Source organism: Lissotriton helveticus, chromosome 7 (genome assembly GCF_964261635.1).
Source record: "Lissotriton helveticus chromosome 7, aLisHel1.1, whole genome shotgun sequence".
Lineage (NCBI taxonomy): Eukaryota > Metazoa > Chordata > Amphibia > Caudata > Salamandridae > Lissotriton > Lissotriton helveticus.
The window spans coordinates 1,316,740,628-1,316,767,064 of record NC_136068.1 but is presented as its reverse complement, the minus strand read 5'-3'; the positions used below and the strand labels follow the sequence as shown (position 1 = coordinate 1,316,767,064).

General features: G+C 47.9%; 1 protein-coding gene across 2 annotated transcripts in view; it reads right to left on the bottom strand.

Moving 5' to 3' along the window:
- MGAT5B (alpha-1,6-mannosylglycoprotein 6-beta-N-acetylglucosaminyltransferase B) overlaps positions 1 to 26,437 on the bottom strand; it is a 793,707-nt gene that overhangs the window by 122,167 nt on the left and 645,103 nt on the right. For both annotated transcript variants that reach the window (XM_078654621.1, XM_078654622.1), the window contains exon 14: positions 21,381 to 21,497. In XM_078654621.1, coding sequence (XP_078510747.1) covers positions 21,381 to 21,497 — 117 coding nt within the window. The remainder of the gene's footprint in view (positions 1 to 21,380; positions 21,498 to 26,437) is intronic.

The window sequence follows — 26,437 nt, the reverse complement described above, 5'->3', positions numbered from 1 at the left end:
CAGTGATTGCTATTTTTGCTCAGATTAAAGGGGAGCGTGATGCAGGTTGCATCTTCTTGGTAAGAAAGGCCTTACCGCACGGGCAAGGTTGGGTTCTCGTTGGGGAATCACAGGAGGCCCCTCAATACTGTGTACCAGGCAGGTAGGAAAGCTTTGAGAGAATGTATACTCCAGCAATTTGCATGGCTGGATGAGGAGTTCCCAAGCGCTTTCATTGCATGGTCACACATAGTACCTCACCACAAGTGAGGCCCTGGCATGAAGTCAAGGGTCATTAATGTTTCTGTCGGACGGCTCAACACGGAATTGTCCAAGTTGTGTCCGGGCCTAGGACGTTTGAGAAACATTCTGCTCAAGCTGATTAGGGGTGACCACATTTTACACAGTCACGGTGTCCACTTGTCAGATGCAAGCAGGGATCTATTTGTTGAGGGTATATCGGCATTCACACAATCTCTTTTTTATTGTGGGGAGGGCGAAGGACCTCAGTGCCCTGGTCGGCCTTGTGGCAGTGGAGTGCCAGACAGCAAATAATAATAATCTCAGGAATGAACACGCTCTCCCAAAAAACATTTCATGGGGCAACATTGGGCGAGGTAAGTAGCAGTCCCTATTCTGCAAATGACGGACACACCAGCCCCCGGGGCATAGGTTGCACTTTACCAGCAGAGCCCTGGTGGCTGTAGCCCCTGGTCTTGCATCTTGCGACCCCGGCGGCGGTATGGTGCTGGAGGGACGGGGCCAGGAGCAGGGCGGCATGCCAACCGAGGGCTGGGACTGACCCATAGGATGTAGGTGGATCCACCTGTGTGGTACAAGTAGATAAGGGGAATGTAGTCCTCAGTGCTGCAGCATTCATTCTTTTAGGACTCACGTGTAATCTTTGTAACTATGGTTCTTGTAAAATATTGCACTCCTGAACACATCATTGTTTTGATAATGTACTTTGTGTAATATGCTTTGGCAATCATGCTTGTGATTATGTACCTGGATATGCTTCACCGAGGTGAAAAGTTGTGTTTGTGGTTTCCTCTAAATAAACATAGCCCATTATCCAAAGCAATACTTGTTTTGTCATTGACTCGGTTGAGTTTGGGAGGGGACGTGGTCCAATCTGGGGGTATCCAGATCCTAAAGTTCTCACTGGTCGAGATTTGCTTGTCCCACCTACCACTATTCTACACATCACTCCCCCTGTCCCCCGCGCAGTCCCAGCGGGTAGATTCCTAGTTACCTACTTGTGATCACAGGAGTGTGCTGTCTTCTTATCCACAATTCCTTGCTCCAGGATGTCCTAGTCAAGAACATGATGGAGGAGGAAACGATCAGAAGGAGGCAGGGCAGCACTTAAAAAAAAATCTAAGTCTACGTAGCCTAGTAAAACTCAGAAGACAAAGGCTGAATATTTCTGATTTCTCCTGAATACGTGCCAACGGCTACCGGTAATTGTTCTATATCTGAGGGAAGCTTTTATTGCTTCTAATCGTGCGGCACCTGTTCTGTGTGAGGGAAGCTTATACTGCTGCTGCTATGTGTGGGTTCGATTTTCACAGTTTTTGCCTATGCTTTATCTGTGCGCTGCCCGAACGCATCATTTTCTATATGGGAGCGTGGCATGCACTTCTCTGGCAATGATATACATTTTGTGTGCACATCTAGAGGATTTTTTTAGGTTTAAATATTTTTATTATGGAAAGACAGTGCAAAATAGTACAATAAGCAGTGTGGTTACACCAGATACGAGTAGTAATCCTCAGTGGACGCAGGATGCACAATTCAATACTGGTAATAACAGCAATGTCCAACCATCGGGGATGAAAACGCACTGAACCAAAGAAGATATGAAAACTAGGAAAATCCAGGAACAACCTCCCCCCACCCTTAACCCAACCACCCCTACCAAAAACCCCCTCCCCCCCCCACCCAGTCCAGAGCTCCCATCAGTCTCCCTACGGCTCAACAGCTCAGCGTCTGAGCATCTCATGTCTCGAGTATCTAGGGGTCCGTAGCTATGGGGGCCGTCAGGCGCAACAATCTGAGATATCTAGGACAGGTTATCTCCGTAAATTCAGTCAGCAGTAGCGCTCTAAAGGGCTGCCAGAGTTCCTCAAACTGTTCCCCCTTCCCTGCTGCGGTGAGTGACAGTTTCTCCATGCCCAACACATGCCACATCCGGTGGAGCCAACCTGTGGTGTTAGGGAGAGTAGCAGCACACCAGTGTACAAGGATGTTCTGCAGAGCAGACCCAAGAGCTATGGCCATTTGGCGGCCCCTACGAGAGCGTAGTGGGTAAGTTAGTGCATTGGGAAGGCCCAGCAGTATATAGGTGGGAAAGCGGGGTATTTCTGTCTGAAAGTGTGTGTCGACTTCATCTAAGATGTGTGTCCAATATGATTGGAGGAGCGGGCAGTCCCACAGAATGTGTACCAAAGTCCCCGTGTGCCCACAGCCCCTCCAGCAGAGCTTATCTTTGGAAGGATCCATTTCGGATAGTCTCTCAGGGGTGTAGTACCAATATAGAGATATTTTCGTGAGTGTTTCAGTGAGACCCATGTGGTACGCTGAGTGCCTGGCCCTGTATGCGATGTTCCCCCACTCCTTATGGCTCAGGGATCTACCCAATTCTCTTTCCCATCGCACCCTGCCCGGGTTGTAGATGTGCGTGGTTGGCGTCTGAATCAGTTTATAAAGGTCTGAGATGAGTTTGGAATTGGAAGTCCGTGAGAAGAGCCATCGTTCATATGCGGTGAATTTCCTATCGGCCGATGCTCGCACCTGCGGCTGCAACGCCCAGTGACGCACCTGCAAGTATCTCATGCGCTCTGTTTCGGGGAAGTTATATTCTTGCTTAAAGAGCTGGAAATGGAGCACCCCTTCTGAGCTGTAGATATGATACAGGAAGCGGCAACCCGCCAGCCTCCAGTGTGCAAAGACCCCCTTAGCAGCGCGGGGGGTGACGTCAGGGTTATCCACCAGGGGAGTGAGTGGAGAGGGGAATGTTGTCAAGCCGTGAGTTATGTTAGTCGCATCCCAGACTTCCAGGGGGCCCGAGTGATTAAAGACGCATAGAGGTTGGGCAGCCTATAAGCTCAAGGAAGAAACGGTATCTCCTGCAATGGGCGCCCGGCCACTGCCTGATCCTGAAAGAGCCAGTGTTTGTCGGACTCCCACTTACTCCATTCCACCAGATAGCGCAGCTGGGCTGCCTGGTAGTATTTATACAGGTCAGGGACGCCCAAACCACCCTCCTCAGGAGCCAAAGTGGGGAGTGTCCTCTTCAGCCGGGGTTTCCGACCCTGCCAAATAAAGTTGGCCAAGTCTGATTGGGTTTGTCGTATCCAGCCCGTCGGAGGTCAGAGTGGCAGGGCGCGAAAGAGATATAAAATTTGTGGTAGGACGGTCATCTTAACTGCCGCTATGCGACCCAGCCAGGATAGAGGAAGATGTCTCCACCGATCTATCTCTGCTCCGATGTGAGTGCGCAAGGTAGTGTAGTTGGCCGTGACCATTTGGGGCAGGGTCGGGGCGAGCTGAATTCCCAAATATGGAACCGTGTCTGTAGCCCATTGAACTGATAAAAGGGTCTGTAGGCCCGAGTCAAGGCTGTGAGGGACAGATCTAATGCTCTAGATTTGTCCGTGTTCATCTTGTACCCGGACACCGCAGCAAACGCCTCAAGCTCAGCTACGCATGCCGGCAGCGCCGTCCGCGGACGGTCCAGGGCAAGTAGGACATCATCCGCATAGAGGCTGATGGCATGAAAATCGCCGCCAAACTTGATGCCCAGATCCTTCTGACGCTGCCGAATCCGACAGGCGAGGGGTTCCATGTGGAGGGCGAAGAGAAGGGGCGACAGTGGGCACCCCTGTCTCGTCCCTCTCTCGATGGGGAACGCAGTCGATGTGTAGCCATTGACTCTTACCACCGCGGAGGGCGCGTTGTATCTGTTGAAGACCAGGGCTCGGAACTTCTCCCCCATCCCAAACTTGGCAAGCACCATTTCAAGATAGGGCCAGTGGACCCGGTCGAATGCTTTCTCAGCGTTGACCGCCAACAATATGTATTCCCCAGGCATCCGGGAAGCTTTTTCGATCAGGTGGGCTACTCTCTTTGTGTTGTGAACTGTCTGCCGGTCAGGCACAAAGCCCGCCTGATCAGGATCTACTAAGCCTGGCAAATGGGCTGCCAGATGTGTGGCAAAGATGCTAGTGTACAATTTAAGGTCAACATTAAGGAGGGAAATCGGTCGATATGCCCCACATCGAGTTCTATCCTTCCCCGGCTTTGGGATGACCGAGATAGAGGCACGTAGGAGATCCGGTGGAATGGCTCCCGGATCCGCGAATGAGTTAAATAGGCGAGTGAGCAACGGTGCTAGGGTGGTACAGAGGTTTTGTAGAAGGAGGAGGAGTAGCCGTCCGGTCCTGGTGCCTTCCCTTCCTTGAGACCCGCTATCGCAGCGACCACCTCCTCAATGCGGATTTCTCTCTCTAGCCATTCGGATTGTACCGGTGCCAGAGATGGGAGTGTGACCGAGTCCAGATACCTAGTTGCTGCAGTGACATTCGGAAGCGTGCCCTCGTAAAGGTGAGCATAAAAGTCTCGGAACGTCTCAGCTATTTGCGCATCCTCTAATACAGTAGACCCATCAGTGCGCGTAATTCCTTTCACTTTCTGACGATTGGCCAGTAACCACCCGCACCGGTCCCCGCCAGCGTAATAGGCGTGTTTCAGCCTTAGTGCCGCATATTCTGCCCGGTCAATTTCGAGAGCTGCTAGGTGACCCCGTGCCACCTTGAGCTGTTTCCAGACTCTCGGGGCTCCCGTCCGCTGGTGCATGCGTTCGAGTTCCTGTACCTTTAGCGTGAGTTCCTCTCTTTTTTCTGTTCGCATTCGGTTGTCGGCCGAGGAGATCGTGATACATACTCCTCGAAGGACAGCCTTCAATGCGGCCCATTGGGTTGCTAGTGTAGTATCTGAGTTTGCGTTGTGTTGCAGGAAGTCTTGTATGGATTCCTGAACCTGTTGCACCACATCCAGTCTGTGCAAGAGTGTGTCTCGGAGTCGCCACACTCTATGAGGCGAAGGAGACGGCGGGATGGTAACAGCCATGGAGACCGGGGCGTGATCCCCAGGATATGACTCCCATGTCGGCCGACAAGGTGAGTGAACTCAACGGGCTGGTCACCAGAAGGTGGTCTATAGGTGCGTACGATTTGTGTGCCGCCGAGTAGTGGGAGTATTCTCTTTCCCCTGGATGCTGCTGCCGCCACAGGTCGTGTAAATCAAGGTCCCGAAGCCTGTCAGTGCAAGCGGTCGAGAGGCTTCTGGCATGGAAGGTGCGCGGGGAAGACCGGTCTAAGGACGTGTCAAATACAATATTCAAGTCCCCGCCTATTATAATGTGTCTATCCGAGGTCGCCGCTATTTCTGTGAGGGCAGTGTGTAGGAATTTCTCCTGACCTTCATTGGGACAGTACAAAGAGCCAATTGTATAAGTCACTCCCCCCAAGACCACGCGGTATGCCAGGAGCCGGCCCCTTATCTCTGCTATTTTGTGGAGGACTTCCCCCTTGAAATGTTTCGCTACTAGAAGCGTTTCTTCTGCAGTTTTGTGGTCCCGCAGGAAAAGAATTGTCCCGGGAACGCTCGTGAGCAAAGCCTGTGACAATCCCGGGCTAGCAGGTGCATCTCCTGGAGGAGGCAGATATCCGCGTGTGTGCTTTCTAAAGAAGAGAGAATTGCTCACCGTTTGACCGGGTTGTTGAGTCCTTGCACATTTAAAGGTGTGTGGCATTGTGGTGTGTGAGGTGGTGGGCAGAGGTTATGGCTTCCGGCATGTGGCCCCCAGCAATGAAAGGGAGGGCTTCCCCCCTGACGGCAAATTCAAGAATTGTTGAGATGTAACCAATGTGTGTACACAAGAATTGAGCTCTGGACTCCCCCCAAACCCCTCGCCAACACCCACTTGACTCCCTCCCTAACCCCAACTGGCTAGTCCCCCAAGAACAAAATTGTCCTGGGCCGGTCACAAGTTCGTGGAGGCCCATAGGATAAGTCAGTATTGGGAAAACGTAGCGCTGGCGGCCTTGCAGCCCCTAGTCCCAGATCAAGCCCAGACCTGTGGAAGGTCACCTCAGAGGGATGTGGTAGTAGCAGCCCTAATGGCTCCCCGGCCCCTTCCCCCCCCCCTCGTGAATATAATGTATTAAATCAACCCCCAAACCTCGATGTGTCAGTCGGAGCTTGTTGTGTCCTTGACCACCTCTTGGATAGCCGCCGCCTGTTCCTGGGCCATCGTCTCTGGGTCGGGTTTGAGGCCCTTCTTCTTGGGATGGCGGTGTCTCCTCACTTGCTGCCATCCATCGGCTTGCGATGAAGAGGGACCTTTGTACCCCCGCTGTTGTGATGCTCCTCCCGGCGAGTGGTCCTCCGCAATGTCGATGCCCAATAAAGTGCACGTGTCACGGAGGGAGCGCATCTGATGTAGGGCTCCCTGCCACCTGAAGATAATCCGAAATGGATGACCCCACGAGTATGGTATTCCTTTATCTTGGAGAAAGGACGTGACTGCACAAAAGGATTTCCGCTTCTGGAGCATGATGGCCGAGAGGTCCTGAAATAAGGCCACTGAGTGACCCCGGAAGCTAAGAGGTTGTTTCTGGCACGCCTTTCTCAGAATACGTTCCTTCAGAGGGAAATCCGGGAGAAAGGCCAGGATGTCCGGTGGAGGGGCAGGGGCCCGCCTCGTCGGACCCACTATGTGTGCACGGTCAATGCGGATCTCGAAGTCGGCTGGTTCCCCGAGAGTCTCTCTGAAGAGTTCCTGCAGGTAGCAGGACATGCTATTCCCCTCGACCTTCAAAGGAACACCCCGCACGCGGATGTTATTCCTTTGGGGACGGTTTTCAAGGTCCTCCGTATGCGCCTGAAGGTCTACCTGCTGTTCCCGAAGCTGGAGTACCTCCTGTCGTAAGAATTTGACTTCCTCGCTACGTGCTTGGTCAGCATCCTCCATGGTGGCCACTCTCTCACCAAGGCCATCCACATCCCTGCGCAATTCTCGTTGCTCCCCCGCCAATTCCTGCTTTAGGGCCGTGAAATCCTCGCGCAGGGTGTTGAATAAGGATTCCAGGAACGCCTTTGTGATAGGGGCACTCCCGTCGTCCTGCGCTGTGGTGTTGGCCAGAGTTGTAGGAGAAGAGGGTGTGCGGGTCTTATCTCCTTTCATAGCGCTTTTAGCCAGCTTGTCTGGTATCGTGCGACCAGCTCTGCGTCCCGCGTTGGCCATAACCCTGGTCTCCAAGGGGCGCTGGGTGTGACGGGGGATCTCTCCACCAGCGACTCAAGGGAAGCGGACGCTCCACAGGGCCCCAGGCCGAGAAGCAGGGAGCAGGCGGGTGTCGGGTCTCTCCCACCTTGACGCAGCTCTCCCGAGAGTCTGTCCTGGTCCCGAGGTGTCCACACAGGCCCAGGTCCGGCCAAGGGGAAGCGCGGCTCACCCCCTGGTGGCTGTCCCTCCTCCTCACCTCAAGTGTTTATGTATCTGGCCGGGCGAAGAGCGCTGCAGGGCGCAGTTCAGTCGGGGTCCCCAGGACCGACAAACACGTGGCAACGCTCCGGCCCCTTCCTCCGCGCTGCAGGTCGTGAAGCCAGGTCCTCAAGGTTCATGACACTCCCGGGTCTGCTGTGGCCCTCGCCCGCGCACCCCTGACTGTCAGCTCCTCTCGGGGGTGGCCCCCTCGCTCCTCACCAGCCACCACCACCGGGGAGCACACCGTCGCTTGTCTCCTCTAGGCACCCGCACGGGTGCCCCATCAGCTCCGTAGGGGTCCAAGATCAGGGTCACCAGGTGTGCGGTGAGCCCCGGGCGCAGCAGCGGCCTCCGCCGCCCTAAAATGGCCACCGCAGGGCCCGTCTCCAGTAGGCCACAAGCCGGGGGCCTCAGTTCACAGCTCTCCGCCAAAGGGGCCAGGCGAGCCGGGGCACGCTCTCCTCCCTTGCCAAACTTCTTGGTAGGGCTCACAGGGCTAGGTACCTCATCAGTGTGCGAGCATCGTCTCACCGCTCGTTCTTCAGACGCCGCCCGCCAGGCAACAGCTAGGGCTCCCTGCGGTCCGGGGTCCGGATCCCCGCCACCGCCGCCGTCCGTCGCTTGTGGTTCACCCTTATGTACAGGTCAGGGCACTCATGTGTCCGCAGGCAACGGGGCAGATGAACGGCTAGGCTGGAAGGACCCCCCGTGCACCCCGGGAGCGTCAGCCTGTGGTTCTCGGGGGGCACCATGGCCTGGGTCCTCCGCGTCGCAGCGACTAGGCCCAAAGCCGGGGTCTCAATTGTTTCCACCACTCGCTGGACGGCCCCAGTGCTTCGCCGCCTCCAGCGCCGACCCAAGCCAACTCCGGCAATCCGGAGCGCTCCTCACTTGTCCCCAATCGAGCGGCGCTCGTCCGTGGCTCCACACTCGCACCGCTCAGATCCCTGTCTGAGCTAGGGGCATTGTGGGCGCCCAGCGTCCGCCGCCATTATGCCGTACCACTTCGGCTCGGGCCTCCGCAGCGAACCTCGCAGCTCCAGTAGGTCCCTCTGCGATGATTATTGGGCGGAAAGGACACCGCTGAAAAGCCCCGTGCCTCGTACCACAGAATCTGGGAGCGTTGGGGGAATTGCACGGCTCTAAAGGGGCGAAGAAGGTTTCAGGGCCGTGGAGCCTCGCAGGATACGTCTGGCTAAGCCGCCATCTTGGCCACCGAGCTAGAGGATTTTTTTAAAGTGATGTATATGTTTGAAAGAAGCCTGCAGTCTACGGTTCACGAGGAGTCTCTCTATCACTGTAAGTAAGATTCGGTTGAATCTATGTGCAGTCCTTATAGGGCGCTCCTCCAGTTGCACCCGCAGTGAAGAGGGCCCCATCTGTCTTTCGATGGTTGAGACACCTTTGCTTCTGCTCCCTGTCCTCATGCTGCTGTGATTCTTGAAGCACAGGAGTCCCCAAAGGGCTCTAAAACACATCTTAGCATTACCGCTCACCATTAAAAAAACATTAACACGCGCTTAAACTCCTTATTGTTTCTTGTGAATAATTAAATGCATTTTATAAGTTAATCAAAGACAACTATGAATACAGGAATTGCTCCCCTCTCTCATATATGGCTGTGAAAGCACTCCCTACAGCTTGCACGCAGCCTGTATTCTGTGTGGCTAGCTTCCACTGCTGAGCGTGGTGGTCTGGAACAACCCTCGAGCTAACTAAAGATCCTATATAGAAACTCAGCTCAATGGCCAGCTAACCCAAGAGTAGTCTTCAGACAGCCCGAAATAATGCCCACTAATGACAGTCATGAAGTCAGCCTCAGAGAGTCTTGGGGTGTGCATAACCTGTGTAATTCCGTGTAGCGGAATCACGTGTAATTGACTGAGAATTCAGCAAGATCACGCTTGAAATACGCAAGAAGAGTAATTTTACATTCAAAGCTATTTCTTAGCTCAAAAATGCCCCCATGCATCTTAAATTGATGCAGGGGTGCATTTTGCACTAAGAAATAGCACTAAATAAAACAGAACTTAAATAGCGAGTGCAAGCATCTGCTCACTAAATGACTCTTGGGGTAGGATTTTACCCCAATTTACTACCACCATTTTGCGCTATTTTCTTAGCCCAAAATGCACCTTTCCGTCCTAAATGGACATAAGGATGCATTTTGCACTAAGCAACAGTGCTAAATGCAAGAATAGCGAGCTTCCAAGCATGCTCGCTAAATGTGCTCTCACTGTAGGATTTTTACCCTCAAGCTACTCTTAATTACGTAAGTAGGCATAATCGCATAATTATTAGCAATTTCACGTCAAAGAATAACACGGAATTACCATAATTACTCCAATCACTCCAGAGTAAATGAAAATCTTTTCACGCCTAACAGAGACCTTATTTGACATCAGTTCAACCATCCCCCAGAAGAACTTTGTTATGATGATGTAAAAATGGGCATTTCGACATTAGGAGAAATGTCCAACATGAAGTATGAGCACTGTAATTAGAGCATTTGGGGTTTCATTTTTACATCTCTGACTGATGAGTAATGATCTGTTTGTAGTCTGGGTGACAAGACTGACCAGAACCCTCGTACTCCTTCTTGGTTTATTCCTCTTGCTTTTTCACACTTTTATAAAATTCTGGGGTTATACTTGTAGCCACCCCTAATCATTTTTCATTCCTGATCTTGAATCTACCTGCTTCCAGTTCCATGTTGACCTTCAACCACTGTTCCTTTTTCAGCTGCTTGTTCCAGACCGACAAGCACTTTACACTACGCTTCAGCACTTTGCCTTTTTATCTCTGATGATGAGTGTATCTGCTCCTTTCGTCAGGCCAGTCTCTCTGACTCCTCTCTGTGCAAGATCTCCCCTAACACTCCACCTCCTGACTGTTATGGAGTGCCTGAAGTTCCTCAGTGGTCTCTCCTCTCCTTAGCCTTCATATCACTGAGGGAAGCTGTGCAATTGGGCCATCTCCATGTCACTGCTCGGTCTACCCGGGCTCTTCTCCTTCCACAGACAAGCTTCTCCTCCTCAGCTGTTTCACCAGTATCCTACCATCTCAATGGTCTGATCTGCCCATATTCCACCTCAGCTTAAGTGGCTCCCTCCTCATGGGCGAGTTCTCGTTTTAGCACAGACTGTGTTTTAGAGGAACTCTCCGGATTTGGACTGGATTATCAGATTATACATTATATAGTTGTACTTTAATGTTACTCTACTTTGCCAGAGGTTCCTAACACCTTTTTTTGTAAATATCCATTAATATTAGTTATTCATGTGCATCATACCTGTGTGCATAATCACTACCCGTGCTTTCTAGATTTCAATATACCACCAGTTACACGTTTTCATCATGGTGTACCTCCCATCAGTGCTTACTTTGTAAACAACATAAATGCCAGGGCCATCATCAGGAGACACTGCAGTTTCCACCAAACAGTACCACTGTACTTACACAACTGCTAACCATCACATTGCTACAAGTGTGACAATTCAGACTGTTCGAGACTGCCAAAGCTTTAAGAATGGCTTGGATCGCAGTTATTGGTTGTTTTTAACATATATCGAATCAACAAACAACTGTTTTTCTGCTCATCTTTAAATTACACAAACAGCGCTACCACCTGGCAGCTATCAATGAAATGTTAACCCTCCAATTGCTTTGTTTGCACGTACATCATCTTGGTTTTGAAGGGAATTCCATATTTGAAACCTTACCTATAGTTGTTAAATGTTCTGGCCACAATGTACTAGATAGTTTTCAAGGGCTGATCAAACAACTTTAGTTGGAGCAATTCAAACAGCAATACACTGTAATTCACTGCCAATAATTCTATACAAGACAAAAGCAACCTCATGACAGTGTTGACTCATACAGTGCAGCACTGTGCATCTTCACAGAACAGCTTGCTCATGGTCTATAGCTAGTTAGATGTTTCAATAAGTGAGAAACTCATGGCTGTCAAGCACCCTTCACTCAATTCAAAGGGTTGGATTATCCAGAGATTCTGCCATAAAACTAAGTGGCACAATGACCCCGCGTGTTCTCCAGTAAGCAGTGTATGAGTAAATAGGAACCTGGCTAACAAGATCAAGACCACTCAAAGGACCATAAGAATGGAGTTACTGTCACCAAGCAAATTTCAAGAAATGTCCTTTGTTAGAACCGGGATTCCCTAGTTGGCTGAGGTAGGTACCTTAGGCCAAGTAGGGACCCTCACTTCCATGTCAGGGAAAGGAAGGACACCTTCTCAGATAACCCCTCCAGGGCCGGACTGGCTACCGGGCAGTTGTGTGTGCTGCCGAGCAGGGGGATGCTTTCGTTGATGGGGACTTTTTTTCCCCCAAAGCGCACGCAGGTCCCCATCAACGAAATACGCCCATACCACGGAGAAGTCACCCCCCTGCTCGGCAGCACACACAACTGCCCGGTAGCCAGTCCGGCCCGAACCCTTCCTCATCCCCTTGGCAGCTTGGCACGAGCAGCCAGGCTTATCTTCGAGTCAAATGTGTAAAGTATTTGCAACCACGCTCCGAGTGACCCAATGGTGACACCACACAAGGACTCCACACAAGCTTCATATAAAAACAAGTATACATTTATATAAAAAGAAAGATACACAATGAGACTTTACACTAAAAATCCAACATATGCGTATTTGTAATATAACTTCCTGACCAGTTATTAGGTGAGCCAGTTCTTGTAAGTTCTGGCGGTATTAATGAGCAATTCTAGGTGATCCTATGTAGTCGTAAAACAAGGCTATGGAGTGCGTAATGTTAGAATCAGGCACTTAGCAATGTAAAAATAATGCAGTTCATGATGCAAACTAATGCAATGCATAATACAACCATCAGGCAGTTTGTTGTGCAGAAATAACTCAATGCGTAATGCAACAATGAGGTAGTTCGTTCTGCAAACTATTGCAATGCATAATATAACAATCAGGTAATTTGTTCTGCAGAAATAATGCAATGCGTAATGCAACAATCATGTAGTTCGTAATGGGGAATTAATGCAATGCGTAATACACTCCAGCACCGATCACGGTGCTTCAGACGGTTTCTCCGCCCCTCTTAGTGACTCGCGGTCAGTTTCCATCCACATATGCCCCCAACACAGATCTGGTGTAAACCACAGTGCAGCTACAAGTTCCGGCCGCGATACTGCCACTCCTTGGCACGTACGGGCCGCGACACAAGCTGGGACAGAGGCTTGCGCTACCAGAAAGGGAGAGGCCGGGAGCGTCTCTCTCCGAGCCCGCACTCCACCCCAGGCGCCGACACACGTTTCCTGGGGGGTGCAGCTTCGTTCTCCACTCCACCTCTCGCGACTTGGGCCTCCGATGCTACTGGGTTGATTCCCGGCCGATAACGATATCTAAGATCTCAGGCTGCAACAGGGCACACGCACACATCGTCGCTGAGACTCCCTTGAGCCTCGGGTGTGCACGGTCACAGGGCAATCCTCACGAAGGTCTCAGGCTGCACGAAGCACATGCACACAGGGTCGCTGAGACTCCCTTGAGCCTCGGTTGTGCATGGTCACGGGGCAATCCTCACAAAAGTCTCAGGCTGCATGAAGCACATGCACACAGCGTCGCCGATATTCACTTGGACTCCTGGCGCCCCCATTCACAGGGCAATTCTTCAGAGGGTCTCAGGCTGTAAAAAGCACACACGCACAGCGTCACTGAGGCACTTCTGGAAACTTTTGTGTTCCTAAGTTTCCACAACAGGGAGCCAGCTCACCTCGGGCCCTTGGGGTTAAGTTACTTCAGGACACAGCACAGCAAAGTCCTTTCAAGCAGGGGGACACAGTACATAGCAAAGTCCCTTTAGCCTCTTCCTTGGTTAAAACAACAAACTGCAGGCCAGCCCCAGAACACACAGCAAGGGTCAGTCCTTTTCTTCAGTCTCTTCAGCTGTTTCTTCCTTGGCAGAGGTTACTTTTGACCAGGAAATAGTTTTCAAGCCTTTTCAGTCCAATTCCAATTCCAACATTCAGAGGTTTCAGCTCTCATAGTTATACCCCTAAATGTCTTTGAAGTCTTTGCGTGCAGGGGGGGCACTGACCCCTGTCCAAACCAGTTCTGGGTGTCTCCCTGCCAGTGACACCTGCTTCCTTTGATAGTGGGGTCTGGATCCTTAATCACTCAGCAGGGGGTAGAGTTGTGGCTGCTGCCCAGGCCCCTTCACCTCTGGGGGCTACTCCTCCACCCTACACTCTAGATGCAGGTCAGCTTGTTGCTGTCTCACCTCCTCCCCTGGGTCAAGACATTCCGCAGATCCTATCACTTTCAGATCCAGACAGTCAATCCACAACCAGGCAGAGACACACTGAAATGTTAGACCACAAAAACTCAGCCACTTCTAAAAGAGTGGTTTCTAAACACACAATGCAAAAACCACCTTCACATATGTGTTATTGAATTGTGAGTTCAGGCATACTAAACTTCACCTGTCCATCTTAAGCCTTTGGGAAGATAGGCTGGGAACATATTACACCCATTCTATCCTATGGGCAAGATGGCCTTTCAACAGTTTAAAAATAAATGGAAATTATTTCACTGTCAGGACATGGTACACACCTAAGTACATGTCCTACCTTTCACAAACACTGTGCCCTGTCCAGGGGGTACTGTTGTAATCTCTCTTGGTTTCTCCCGCCCCCCCCCCCTGCCTGCCCTCCCTCTTGGTACTGCCCACGCAAGAATGCAGCTGACTGGAACTTGTGATGGTGGTAAGAGGTAATAAAGAAGACTCGTACAATATCTACAGTGTGCCTCTTTATTTGCAACACGTACCTTGGACCTACCATAGGGGTGTCTGATGTGCATAGAAAGGGAAGGGTAAGGTCTGGCAAGTGGGTGCACTTGTCAGAACAATATGGCAGTTTACCAAACTGCTCGCAGGCACTGCAGTGGCAGGACTGAGTTCTCTCTTTAGGGCTACTTGTGTAGGTGGCACAATTAGTGCTGCAGGCCCAGTACTAGCATTTGCATTACTAGCCCTGACACACATAGTGCACTTTACTAGGGACTCTACTAGTAAGGCAAACATACCAATCATGAACAACCAATTACTATTACACTTTACACATGGAGCACTTGCACTTTGACACTGATCAGCAGTGGCAAAGTCCCCTAAGCATCTAAGCCAGTCAAACGTAGTCCAACACAGCATCAAAAATAGAGGGGGTGAAGGCAAAAAGTCAGGGGTATTTAACGCCAAGAAATGCCAGGTCTAACAAGCATCATGGAGGTTTTGAAGAAGGTAGGGCTGAAGGAGGAGCCTTGATTCCACGCCACAGATTTTGCCCTAGGGTATGGAGGTGAAGGGCGGTAGGCAGAATCTATGTGAGCATCCTGTGAGGAAGGTGGTGATCCATGTGGGGGCGTCCCCTTGGATGCCGATGTGGTGGAGTCTGGTGATGAGGGCGTGGTGAGATACGGTGTCGAAGGTCGCTGAGAGGCCAAGGAGAATCAGGGCTGCCATCTCACCTCAATCGAGTAGGGATCTGATGGCGTCAGTTGCAGCGATCAGGGTGGTCTCAGTGTTGTGGTTGGAGCGAAAGCTGTATTGGGAGGTGTACAGCAGGTTGTTTTCTTCCAGGTGTTTGATAAGCCAGCGATTACTGGATTTCTCCATGACCTTAGTTGGGAAGGGGAGCAGGGAGATAGGGTGGTAATTCTTTAGTTTGCTGGCATTAGCAGAGGGTTTCTTCAGGAGCAGTTTTACCTTTGCATGCTTACATGCGGAGGGAACGGTAGTTGTGGTGATAGTTACAATGGATGATGTTTGTGAGGTCACTGCCAATTTCCTTCTGTCCCAGGTTGAAGATGTGGTGGGGGCAGAGGTCTGTCGGAGTTCCGGAGTGAATTGAGTTCATGATGGCTGTGGTGTCCTGTGTTGTGAGCTGTTTCTTCAGTAAGCAGGTGGCAGTGGGTAGCGTTGGTTGGTGTCAGGAGGTGATTGAAGTTGGTTGGTTGAGGGTCGAAGTTTCTGTAGATGTCTGCTATCTTGTTGTGTAAGTAGTCTGCCAGCGTGTCGCAGAGGGCCCGGGAAGGGTGGATCGTATTCTTGTTGGCAGATGGGCAGGAGAACTCCCTGATGATGCTGAAAAATTCCTTAGTGTGGTTGGCGCTTGACTCAATGAGTTTGGTTAGAGCATCCTTCTAGGCCTCCCTGTGGTGGTGGTATTTGCTGAGGGCTTACTTGAAGGTTGTGACGTCTGTTGAGTTTCCGCTGAAACGCCATCATCTCTCCAAGTGCTTCCATTCACGCTTCAGGGGTTGGAGTATGGGCGTGAACCAGCTGGAGTGCTTGCTGGACTTTTTGGTACTGGCCTTTCCCTCTGTGTTGGTGTAGTTGGCAAAACATTGGCAAAGTTTTGGATGGCTAGCTCGGGGTGGGGTCTGGCTTGGTAGGATTGAGGGCGGTGGTCCATTGGGTCTCAGTGATTCTGCTCCATCTCCGATGTGAAGGGATTGGGGTTAGATGGTGGGTCCTGGTGAGCCTGTGATGGTGAAGTGGACAATGCTGTGGTCAGTCCAGGTTAGCTCAGTTACAGGTGAGAACTTGATTAGATTGATGGCTGTGAAGATGGGGTCCAATGTTATGTGTGGAGCTGGTGATTAGCTGCGTGAGGCCGATGTTGCTCATGCTCTCCAGGAGATTTGCAGAATTTGTGTTGTTGGGGTCTTCACGGTGGAAATTGAGGTTGCAGAGGAAATTTAGTGTTTGCAGTCGATAGCCAGGGAAGATGAAGTCGGAGATGGTGCTGCAGAAGCCGTGGTCGGTAGGTGAATGTTACTCTTATGGTTGTTTTTCCAGATGTTTGGATTTAGAATTTAAGGTGTTTATAAGATGTCATCTTTGGTGGTGGTGCATTGGAGGGAGTCCTAGTGGATGATGGCAATGCCTCCCCTGTGCTTGTTCGTGTGGTCTCTGCGTATCATCATGTAGCTGTGTGGCGCTCCGGTGGCGATGTCGGGGGTTGATGACAGGGTGAGCCAGGTCTCAGTGATGAATTTCACGTATGGGATGAGGGTGGTTATGGTGTCATAAACTTCTGTGGATTGTTTGCAGATGGATCGTATGCTGAGCAACTTGCACTGGAGCTGTTTTTTGGGGTCGGAAGTCAGCTGTGCGGGGCCGGCAGGTGTTTCTGTGTTGCAGGTAAAACAGCATTGATGGCAGTTGAAAGGTCCTTCCGCTGATTGTGGAAAGGAGATGCAGCCGTTGTTGTTATGACTTCTTGGTTCCAGGGCCATCAGCTTGGTTGTGCTGTACCAGTGAATGGTGGGGAGGCCATGGTTCCTGGCACTGGGCGTGTAATTTGGGAGTGGCAAAGTACCTGTGCTCTCTTCCTTAAACATGGAAAAGTTGATGTCAGTTGAAGTGGCACATTTAATTTACTTATAAGTCCCTAGTAAATGATACTACATGTACTCAAGGCCTGAATATGAAAGGCTAAATGTGGGCTGCTGCACTTATTATGCCACCCACTTACGTAGCTACTGCAGCCTGTAGTGCAGTTTTAAACTTCTATTTTGACCTGGCAAAATAACCCTTTTGCCAGACCCCAACCTTTATTTTTAATACTTATAGGTAAACACTAAGGAAGGACCTAATGGCTCACAGGGCGCAGTGCTTGGTAACGGTAAAATTTGGACATGTTTACTTTTGCTTCACATGTCCTGACAGTGACAAATTCCTGAAGTTGTTTTTCACTGTAGCAAATCTAGCTCTTCCATGGACTAACAGAGGGTGGCATCATTACACTTAGTAAGTGATAATTTCAGTTTGGGAACAGATAGATAAAAGCGTCTATGTATTTGAACTGTAATTTAAAATCCTCTTGAATCGTAAAGTTGGAGCTTAAGTAACTATTCTGGTAATGCCACTTTTAGAAAGTTGGAATTTTTCTACCTAAAGCAAATGTGCCTTTTTGCCATTGACTGGGGTCACATGCATGTGACTGACTCTCGTGCGTTGTTTAGTGTAATCCTTCCATACATGGAGACAAAAGGGCTGTGGGTGTGGGGCAGGGGCAGGGTGATCCTCTTTTGAGCAGGATACCCTGGGGGATGTGCCAAGCCCTTCTTGTGCTTTAAAATTTAGCCTGAGGCCTTTCCTGACTTCTAAGAGCTGCCATCCTTATCACTGATAAATGCAGTTCAGACCTAGGTCTGCCTCTCTTTGACTTCCTAGACAGATTGGAGTCAAACCCAGAAAAGGGGGAAGGCTAGACAAATGATGCATCCTCCTCCTACAGGCTGGCACAGGGTATAACAATGGCATCCATGGAACCTCTCATTAGAACACTCATGGACCTGAGGAAGATACAAAAGTAAGAATGTCCTGCTGTCCCAAGAAAGAAGACTGGACCTACCTGCCTTTAACCCAGAACTCCCAGAAGTGACTCTAAGTGTAATTTGGCTGGCTTCTTGTTTGAGCTACTGGGACACAACAAACTTCCCTGCAACTGCCTAGCTGACCAGCACCACCTGGACCTACTTGATTCCTGCTGCTGGTCTCTACTGTTGTGAGTCCTAATCCTAAAGAGGTGCCCCACAGGTCCTGGACACTTGGCTGGCATTAGAGTGCTCTACTCCTGCTTCAAATCTAAAAAAAATGCATTCCACATGAAAATCCAGACGTTTGGGGCTCTTCTTAACCATCATCGGGCTCCCTGTCTCACCACCGGTCACCGTGTCTCCTACCAACGTGAGGTTCCGACTGTGGCCTGCTCTTCGCATCAACCACAGATCACCCCCATCAATCGCCAATGCAAAGCTCAAGCAGCTACTGTACTTTGTGCTGACAACGACCTTCTCAAGGCACTCCTACAACATGAAGATCAAACAGAGGCTCCTCCTGGGGACTTGGACTTTGAGAAGGTAAACTCTTCACCAAAACTAACCTTGCCCTGTTTGTGATCCACTCTCCAGCGCGGTCAGCCGGAGCTTGTGACTTTGACCCCGTCCAGCATGACTCAATATACGTCAGTGGCATGTTGTGCTTCTTTGTGCTATTTTTACATTAAAGTTTAAAAATTCCTAAAGTTCTATATAATGGATTTTTGTCATTTTGGTGTCATTTTATTTTTTTAAATAGACTGTATTTTTCTAAATGTGTTGGGGATTTTACTTGTGTTTTGTTTTCACTTGCAGTTTCAGTGTTGCATAAGTCTAACTGATTTTGTGCCACACTACCAGAGGGTTAAACACAGGTTAATTTAGTGACTCGCCCCTCTCAACTAATAACCCAACTTCATATACCACACTTGCCATATGGTTAATGTGAAGGAAGGGCAGTACATAGACAATCTTGTGGAAAGGGATGAGAGTCCACGCAACAGACTAACTGCGAAGGAAGTAAAGGACACAGACAATCATGTCGGAAGGGATGAGCGCCCATGCACAAGGGAACTGGGAAAAAGGGGAAGATGAAGACAATCATGTGGGAACAGATGAAAATACTGGTGAAAGTCGATGCCACAGAATAGTGGTGAAGGACGAACAGGACAGAGGCAATCATATAGTAAGGTAGAGGTCTTCAAACTGGGGGGCGGGCGCCACTAGGGGGGCCTCAAGTGATCCCAGGGGGGGCGCCAGGCCCTGGCCAGAAGAAACATTATGCTTTATTTTCAGCCTAATAAAATGAGCAGCAGTAAGCACGGCTGTAATGGGCCATCATTAACATTTTTTGTCATTTAAATCCTGGCTCGGAGAAGGTCTCAAAGGGGAAGGGACTTCAAATTTTCTCCAAGACCCACACTACCATTTCGAATAACCACATTGGATCCTTTCCACATTAGTAAGGCCTGCCTCACCGGAATAGTATGTTTGGAAATCATGTATTTGTTTGCCTTTCTAAAACCGCAACAGAACTTACCTGCAATGTTTAAATGAGTCTAGACATATTTAAACATTGCCAGTTAAATAAAATAATTGTGAAATATTTTAAGGAGTGGCCCGGCGAATTGTTTTTCTACACTGGGGGGTGCGGAATTAAGAAGTTTGAAGACCACTGTAGTAAGGGGTGAAGATGCTGATAAGAGTCCATGCCACAGAGTAAAGTCAAAGAAAGGGCAGGATAGAGACAATTGTGTCGGAAAGGAAGAAGATGCTGGTGAGAGAGTCCATGGCAAAGAGTAAGGGCGAAGGAAGGGCAGGAAACTGTCATGCTGTGAGGGATGAAGATGCTGATGAGGGTCTAAGCCCCAGAGTAACGGGGAAGCAAGGGCAGGACGCAGGCAATCACGTCGGAAGGGGGCTGTCTATAAACAGATCTTCCATTTGAGGCCCATTAGACATTATTGCGGCGGCGAGCGTGCTGCAGAGATCTCCACAGTGGTCTGGGCGGGCCCCTGATTGGTGTTTTAGCCGGCTCCGAGCTCTCCTCACTGTGCTACTTAATTAGCCCTGCGCCGAGCGTGGCCGGAGATGTGCAATATCCCATTATATCCATGTATGTTTGGCTTTATAATAATGAGAGCCTTTTCTCTTCAATGCTCCGGAATATTACTTCTGTTTAAGAGGTCGCGTGAGGAGAAGAACTCATTTTGACAGCACAAAATTGAAGCTCACGCACAGAATCGCTTCGGGAAAATAAAATATCCATAACCACTTCCTTTCTCTCCCCTTCCTCTAGCTTCTCTTCTCTCTATCATTTTTTTCTCTATATCTTTTTCAGCCTCCTTGGCTCTTTTCACTGTCTGTGTGTATTTCCTTCACTCCCTCACACTCCCTTCACCGCTCTCCCGCCACTGGTGAACAGACATAGGAAGACGAGGAATTATCCTTTCCTTCTTTTCCTTCTTTCCCCTTGCCCTATCCCTCTATTTTCCCATCTGCCTCTGATTTTTTCCTGCCCCATAAACCCCTTATCCCGCCTCCCAAATCATAGAAATGACCAGCAACCCACGACTGACACTACAGCATGTAAATCGGCCCTGAGCAGAGGAAACACAGCATTCCCCAGCCCTCACTCACCACTCCCCCATGCCAGCATGAACATGTCCTCTCTACCTAAAACATACTGTTCTGTCCAGAGGTGATAGGGACAGGGCTAGAAGACAAGAGTGCGTCCGACGTCACTTCTTCCCCTAAAGGGTCCTTCAGTGAGTTATAAAAACATATCGAGAAAAGCACAATTGCCCTAAACAACAGCCGCGTAGTTCGAGTCGTTCACATACTCTATAAAGTTACACTTTTACTGGGAAAGGTGCATAATTATGCCACAGGCGTAATGGCGAAAAACGAATTACAGGACATTTGTGTAACAAACTTAATGCAAAATTTTCCGAAATAATGCAAATTGCGCAAGTGTCATTTTAATTTCGCCCCAGCCTAGTGCTTAAATGAGCAGTGTATTTTGAAGGGTCAAAATTTATTTTTGCGGTCACTTTCTGTTTATGTCTGTATGCGACTGAGTCATCAACAGAATTAAACCTTTAGAGGACACAGGTATGCGGGGAAATAATGTGATTAGAGAACATTCTGTCTCTGGACATGGGTATTCTAGACATAGATTAAACATTCCCAAAACAGAATTACAACTGGATGTTTGGAGGGTGCTCTGGTTGCAAAGTCTTGCCCCCTCCACCACTTGGCTTCTGGCCTGCTGAGATGATTGACATCTCTGGGTGAAATTGCGCTGGCACCACAGTGTGGACCAAGCGTTCCAGATAGAATGTCTCTGGCTGCTAGAAGTTGATTGACATGTCTAGGGTGATATTCCACTGGTTTTCAGTGTTTCAGGCACTTTGTAATATTTTGGTACCCAGCAGATGTAAAGAGCCTTCTGTCTGTCAATCATTATCTGAAACATACCTTAGTCCTCATGATGCTCTGCAGGGCCTCCTCAAATTCCTCCAAGTTGTTGAAATCCACGGTCCACACATGCGGTTTCCCGATGTAGCTCTCCATGTACGGATGCTGAGAGGAGACCTGTGCGTAAAGAGAAGTTTTTTAGGTGAACCCCTGCCATGCAGAAGATAATTATTTTGGGCACTGTGGATGGGACAGACTTTTTATGCAGTTTGCATGATTATTTCTTATTCTCTTTCATCAATCTTGCATTCTTCCTCCGTTTATACTCCAGCCTTCCCTCATTTCTCATTTTTCAAGTAAAGCATACCTTGTTCCACTCAATATGTGTCAGTCGAGCAGTGAGAGAGAGCCTCGCTCTGAATAGCAGCCGTAACATACTAGAATTCACCTAGATTAGCAGTGAGAAAGCCTCACAATGAGTCCCGCCAGACGCTCGGCTCTGTGCCTTACTCAAGTTGTGCACACAGAAGAGAGGGGTTAATACATGGGTCCTGATTAAGTAAAATGCAGGGGCTGTGTCACCTCACCCTTACTCCATGATCAGACTCCATTCTGATGGAGAGGTAAGAGCTGGAACAACAGACCCTGCCCAGACTTCTGGTGAGAAGATAACAGGGTACACAACTCCACTGATTCTAGCTGACGCTTCTAGTGATCAGACATCGACCCTCAGCCTACAGTCTCTTCTCCCGGCCATATGCTCTGACTTTCTTTTTATTTGAAAAAACAAGGAGTCAGGTCCTGGGACATGTAGTTGGTTGGACCGTGGGTAACCGTTATAGAAAGAAAAATTACCAACTACACACTTCTCTAGATCCTCAAATTTAAGGAAAAACAACCCAGTGATACTTCTAGGTTTGTTGGATATATTTCATTCGTACCCTTTTATTCTATTGTTTTAGATTTTTTTCATTGTTTCATGTATGAAAAGGACACTGAACATTTTGATAATTTACACATAAATACAGTACATTCCTACAACATATATAATATACAACATTTATATGTACACAAAAAATTCATATTCATTCAGCGTGTTTACTACTCACACTCTCTTCAAGACAAAATCACGTTTGGACTAAAGGTTTAAATAAACAACAACTAAATATGAAAAAAGTTTTTCAAATAGACCATAAATCAATTCCTTGGTCTATTGAGCAATTGATGTCTATTGCCTTTATGTGCCGACGCGTTTCAAACCCGATGATATCACTTCTCAGGTTCTCCTCAGGGCTCTGTCTTTTAAGTTTGTCTAAAAGTGTATATAAAAAAAGAATTTTTGTTTTTAATTAACTATATTTCATTCGCTCTCCTCCATTAGATCCATTTGTCACTATTTTTACCTGTTTTCCAGCAGTCGCCGGTCGGCAAGTTTTATTTTTCACTCGACTGATTATCTTGGTCTTTGTACCTATAACCAAGGTGGGACATATTGTAATTCTCAATGACCCCTGACAGTCAGACAGCATCTATGCACAAACTGCATCTGGACATACCTGGGTGTGTCTGTTTATTGTTCTGACACTCTTCACTTTTTTATCCTGTTTTTTGTGAGAATAGTTCTCGTCCTTGCATGTTGTTCACAATCTGAAAGTGACAAAACACTCTTGTAATGCTCGAGTGTGTTTATCTCTAACTCGTTTTCTGACGTTCACTATACTTGAGGCATACCTGTTTAATTCTGATTCTCCCTCGTGTGCTGCAACAACTATGCCTTTCTGTCCTCGAGCGTCTGTTTGCACTTCAAACCGTTTGGCAGTTTACCTGTGTACAGAAGATCGTTTTTAGTTTGAATGTATTTAAAGTGTGAGATTGTACATGAAAGTCTGCCTGCTTTTTCGCGTCCTACCTGCTTCCGCGGCGAACCGGTGACTGCTGCATCAATCTGTGGATGTCGCAGCCATCTTGAGATGTGTTTTTCAACATAGCCGCGTGTCGCTCTCACCTACGCGATCTGTGGCGGCCATCTTTTAGTGGAAAATTATTTTAAGAAAGGGGGTTTCTTCTATGTTAGATTGAGCCGTTTTTCGGAATTTAGCCCTAATGTGCTCGTAGTTCTCCTTTCTAAATTCATTTGGTGGAAAAACAATTTAACCAAAAACGATTCTTAAACTCACTATGTATGATCCATCACTCTAGGACTGTGGTGGCCATCTTTTAGTGTGTTGCTGGTACCTGATGTATTACCTCCTTCTGATTTGATATGTGTAATTCTAGTTTGTGTAGTTTTACAACCTTGAAATTTCAGATAACGAATTTAAACCAGTGAGCGCACTGTTGAATTTTAATATCAAGTACGCCTCTTTCTGTAACAGGGTCTTGTCCATCATAGTTCTTGATTGTTGTAGGCTAAACAAAATTGACCACTTGAAGTCATTTTCGTTTTGGTTGTTTTCCACAAAATGTTCGACCATGGGGGCAGTTAGAACTTTGTTCTTTATCCGTGATTTGTGTTGGGTTATGCGTATATTGGCTTGCTGAGTTCTTTTGCCAATATAAATTTTAGAGCATGGACAAACAATTACATACACGACATTGCGTGTTTTACAATTTGAAAAACACAAATGTTTCCACCTCACAGTTCCATGTTGAAATTCCTTCCCTTCCATTGTATTTCCACATGCCGCACAACTGCCATATTTGTGATGTCCCTCAATGGGTTTCATCCCCCACTGGGACAGTAAATCACTTTTAGGTTTTGGTAATGCTATATCTGCCCGCACAATTTGTTGGCCTATGCTTCTATTTCTCTTGTACGCAAAAAGCAGACGAGGAAATGGACAGTCCAGATTTTCTAATAGGTGCCAGTTTTTTAGGACCGCCCGCCTAAACTTGTTAGTATCTGGCCCAAATGTGGTCACGCAAACTAGTCTGTCTAATTCAGGTTTTATTTTAGTCTGCAGAAGGCATTCCCGAGGTGTAAATCGTGCCCTCTCATATGAGTGTTTTAACAGTTTGCGGGGATACACTCTGTCTTTCATTTCCTCACAAAATGTCTCAGCATGTTGCTCGTAGTCAGACAGCTCCGTACAGTTTCTTCTTATACGGAGCAGTTGGCCATATGGTAAATTGGCCTTAAGATTTCTTGGGTGGGCACTTTGGTGATGCAACATTGTGTTTTTATCAGTCTTTTTCCTATAGAGGGAGGATTTTAGCCGCCCCTCTATACACGTAATTTCCACATCTAGGAACGTCATTTTAGTATCACTAGATTCCATGGAAAATTTAATATCTTGGTGTTTTGCATTAAGCCATAAATGAAACTCCATCAGCTCGGTGTGGCTCCCCTGCCACAGGAGCCACACGTCGTCGATGTAGCGTAGCCACTGTTTGATGTGCTCGCTATATCGGTTGTTATTATCAATGAACCTTCTTTCATACTCAGCCATGTACAGTATGGCCATCTCTGGGGCATAAGGACATCCCATAGCTGTACCTTTTGTCTGCATAAAGAATTGCTCATTGAATCTGAAGTAGTTCTTCCTCAGAGCTACTTCTGCTAGCTTTAAAATGAAGCTTGTGGGAACTCGGTGTGGTCTTTCCCGAGCTTCCAGATACAGTTCTATTACCTCCAGTGCCTCATCCTGGGGGATCTGGGTATATAGGGACGTAACGTCCATTGTCACTAGTAGTTGCAAGGTTGGATTGAATTCAGTTCCCTCAACTTTTACCAGAAAATCCATAGTGTCTTTCAAATATGATTTTACTGTGCTCACAAATGGTTTCAGAAAGAAATCTACATATTTTGCGAGCGGCTCCAGGCAAGAATCGCACCCAGAGACGATGGGCCGTCCTGGGGGCTCGTTCAGATTTTTATGAATTTTTGGGAAGAAATATAGGATTGGAGTCCTTCGGAATTTTTTGATTAAATATTCACCTTCTTTTGCACCCACGAAGCCACTTTCTATCCCTAATCTGACAATATCAGCTATTGCTCCTTGTATGCTTTTTACAGGATCTTCTTGGAGTATTCTATACCAAACTTTATTGTCGACCTGTGACCGTGCTTCAGCTAAATATTTATCTCTTGGCCAGAGGACGACCGCACCGCCTTTATCGGCCTGCTTGATGACTATTGAGTGATCTTCTTTCAGGTTTTTAAGCGCAGTTCTTTGCCCTTTACTTATGTTTTGTTGAATTTATTTATTGTTCTTTTCTAATTTGTCTATTGATGATAGCATGATCTGCTCAAAGGCATAGATCTGTTTTGGAATCTTCTGGGTGGGTACGAAATTTGATTTGTTTCGTAACCCAGTAGTCTCTTTCTCAATTGTGGGTGGTTGGTTTGCGAAAAAAGCCCTGAGTCTAATTTTTCGACAAAACTCAATTGTTTCAAGTTTGATTTGAGTAAAGTCTGTCTGTTGAAGTGGGACAAAAGTATAGTGAACGTCAGAAAACGAGTTAGAGATAAACACACTCGAGAATTACAAGAGTGTTTTGTCACTTTCAGATTGTGAACAACATGCAAGGACGAGTACTATTCTCACAAAAAACAGGATAAAAAAGTGAAGAGTGTCAGAACAATAAACAGACACACCCAGGTATGTCCAGATGCAGTTTGTGCATAGATGCTGTCTGACTGTCAGGGGTCATTGAGAATTACAATATGTCCCACCTTGGTTATAGGTACAAAGACCAAGATAATCAGTTGAGCGAAAAATAAAACTTGCAGACCGGCGACAGCTGGAAAACAGGTAAAAATAGTGACAAATGGATCTAATGGAGGAGAGCGAATGAAATATAGTTAATTAAAAACAAAAATTCTTTTTTATATACACTTTTAGACAAACTTAAAAGACAGACAGAGCCCTGAGGAGAACCTGAGAAGTGATATCATCTGGTTTGAAACGCGTCGGCACATAAAGGGAATAGACATCAATTGCTCAATAGACCAAGGATTTTGATTTATGGTCTATTTGAAAAACTTTTTTCATATTTAGTTGTTGTTTATTTAAACCTTTAGTCCAAACGTGATTTTGTCTTGAAGAGAGTGTGAGTAGTAAACCCGCTGTATGAATATGAATTTTTTGTGTATATATAAATGTTGTATATTATAT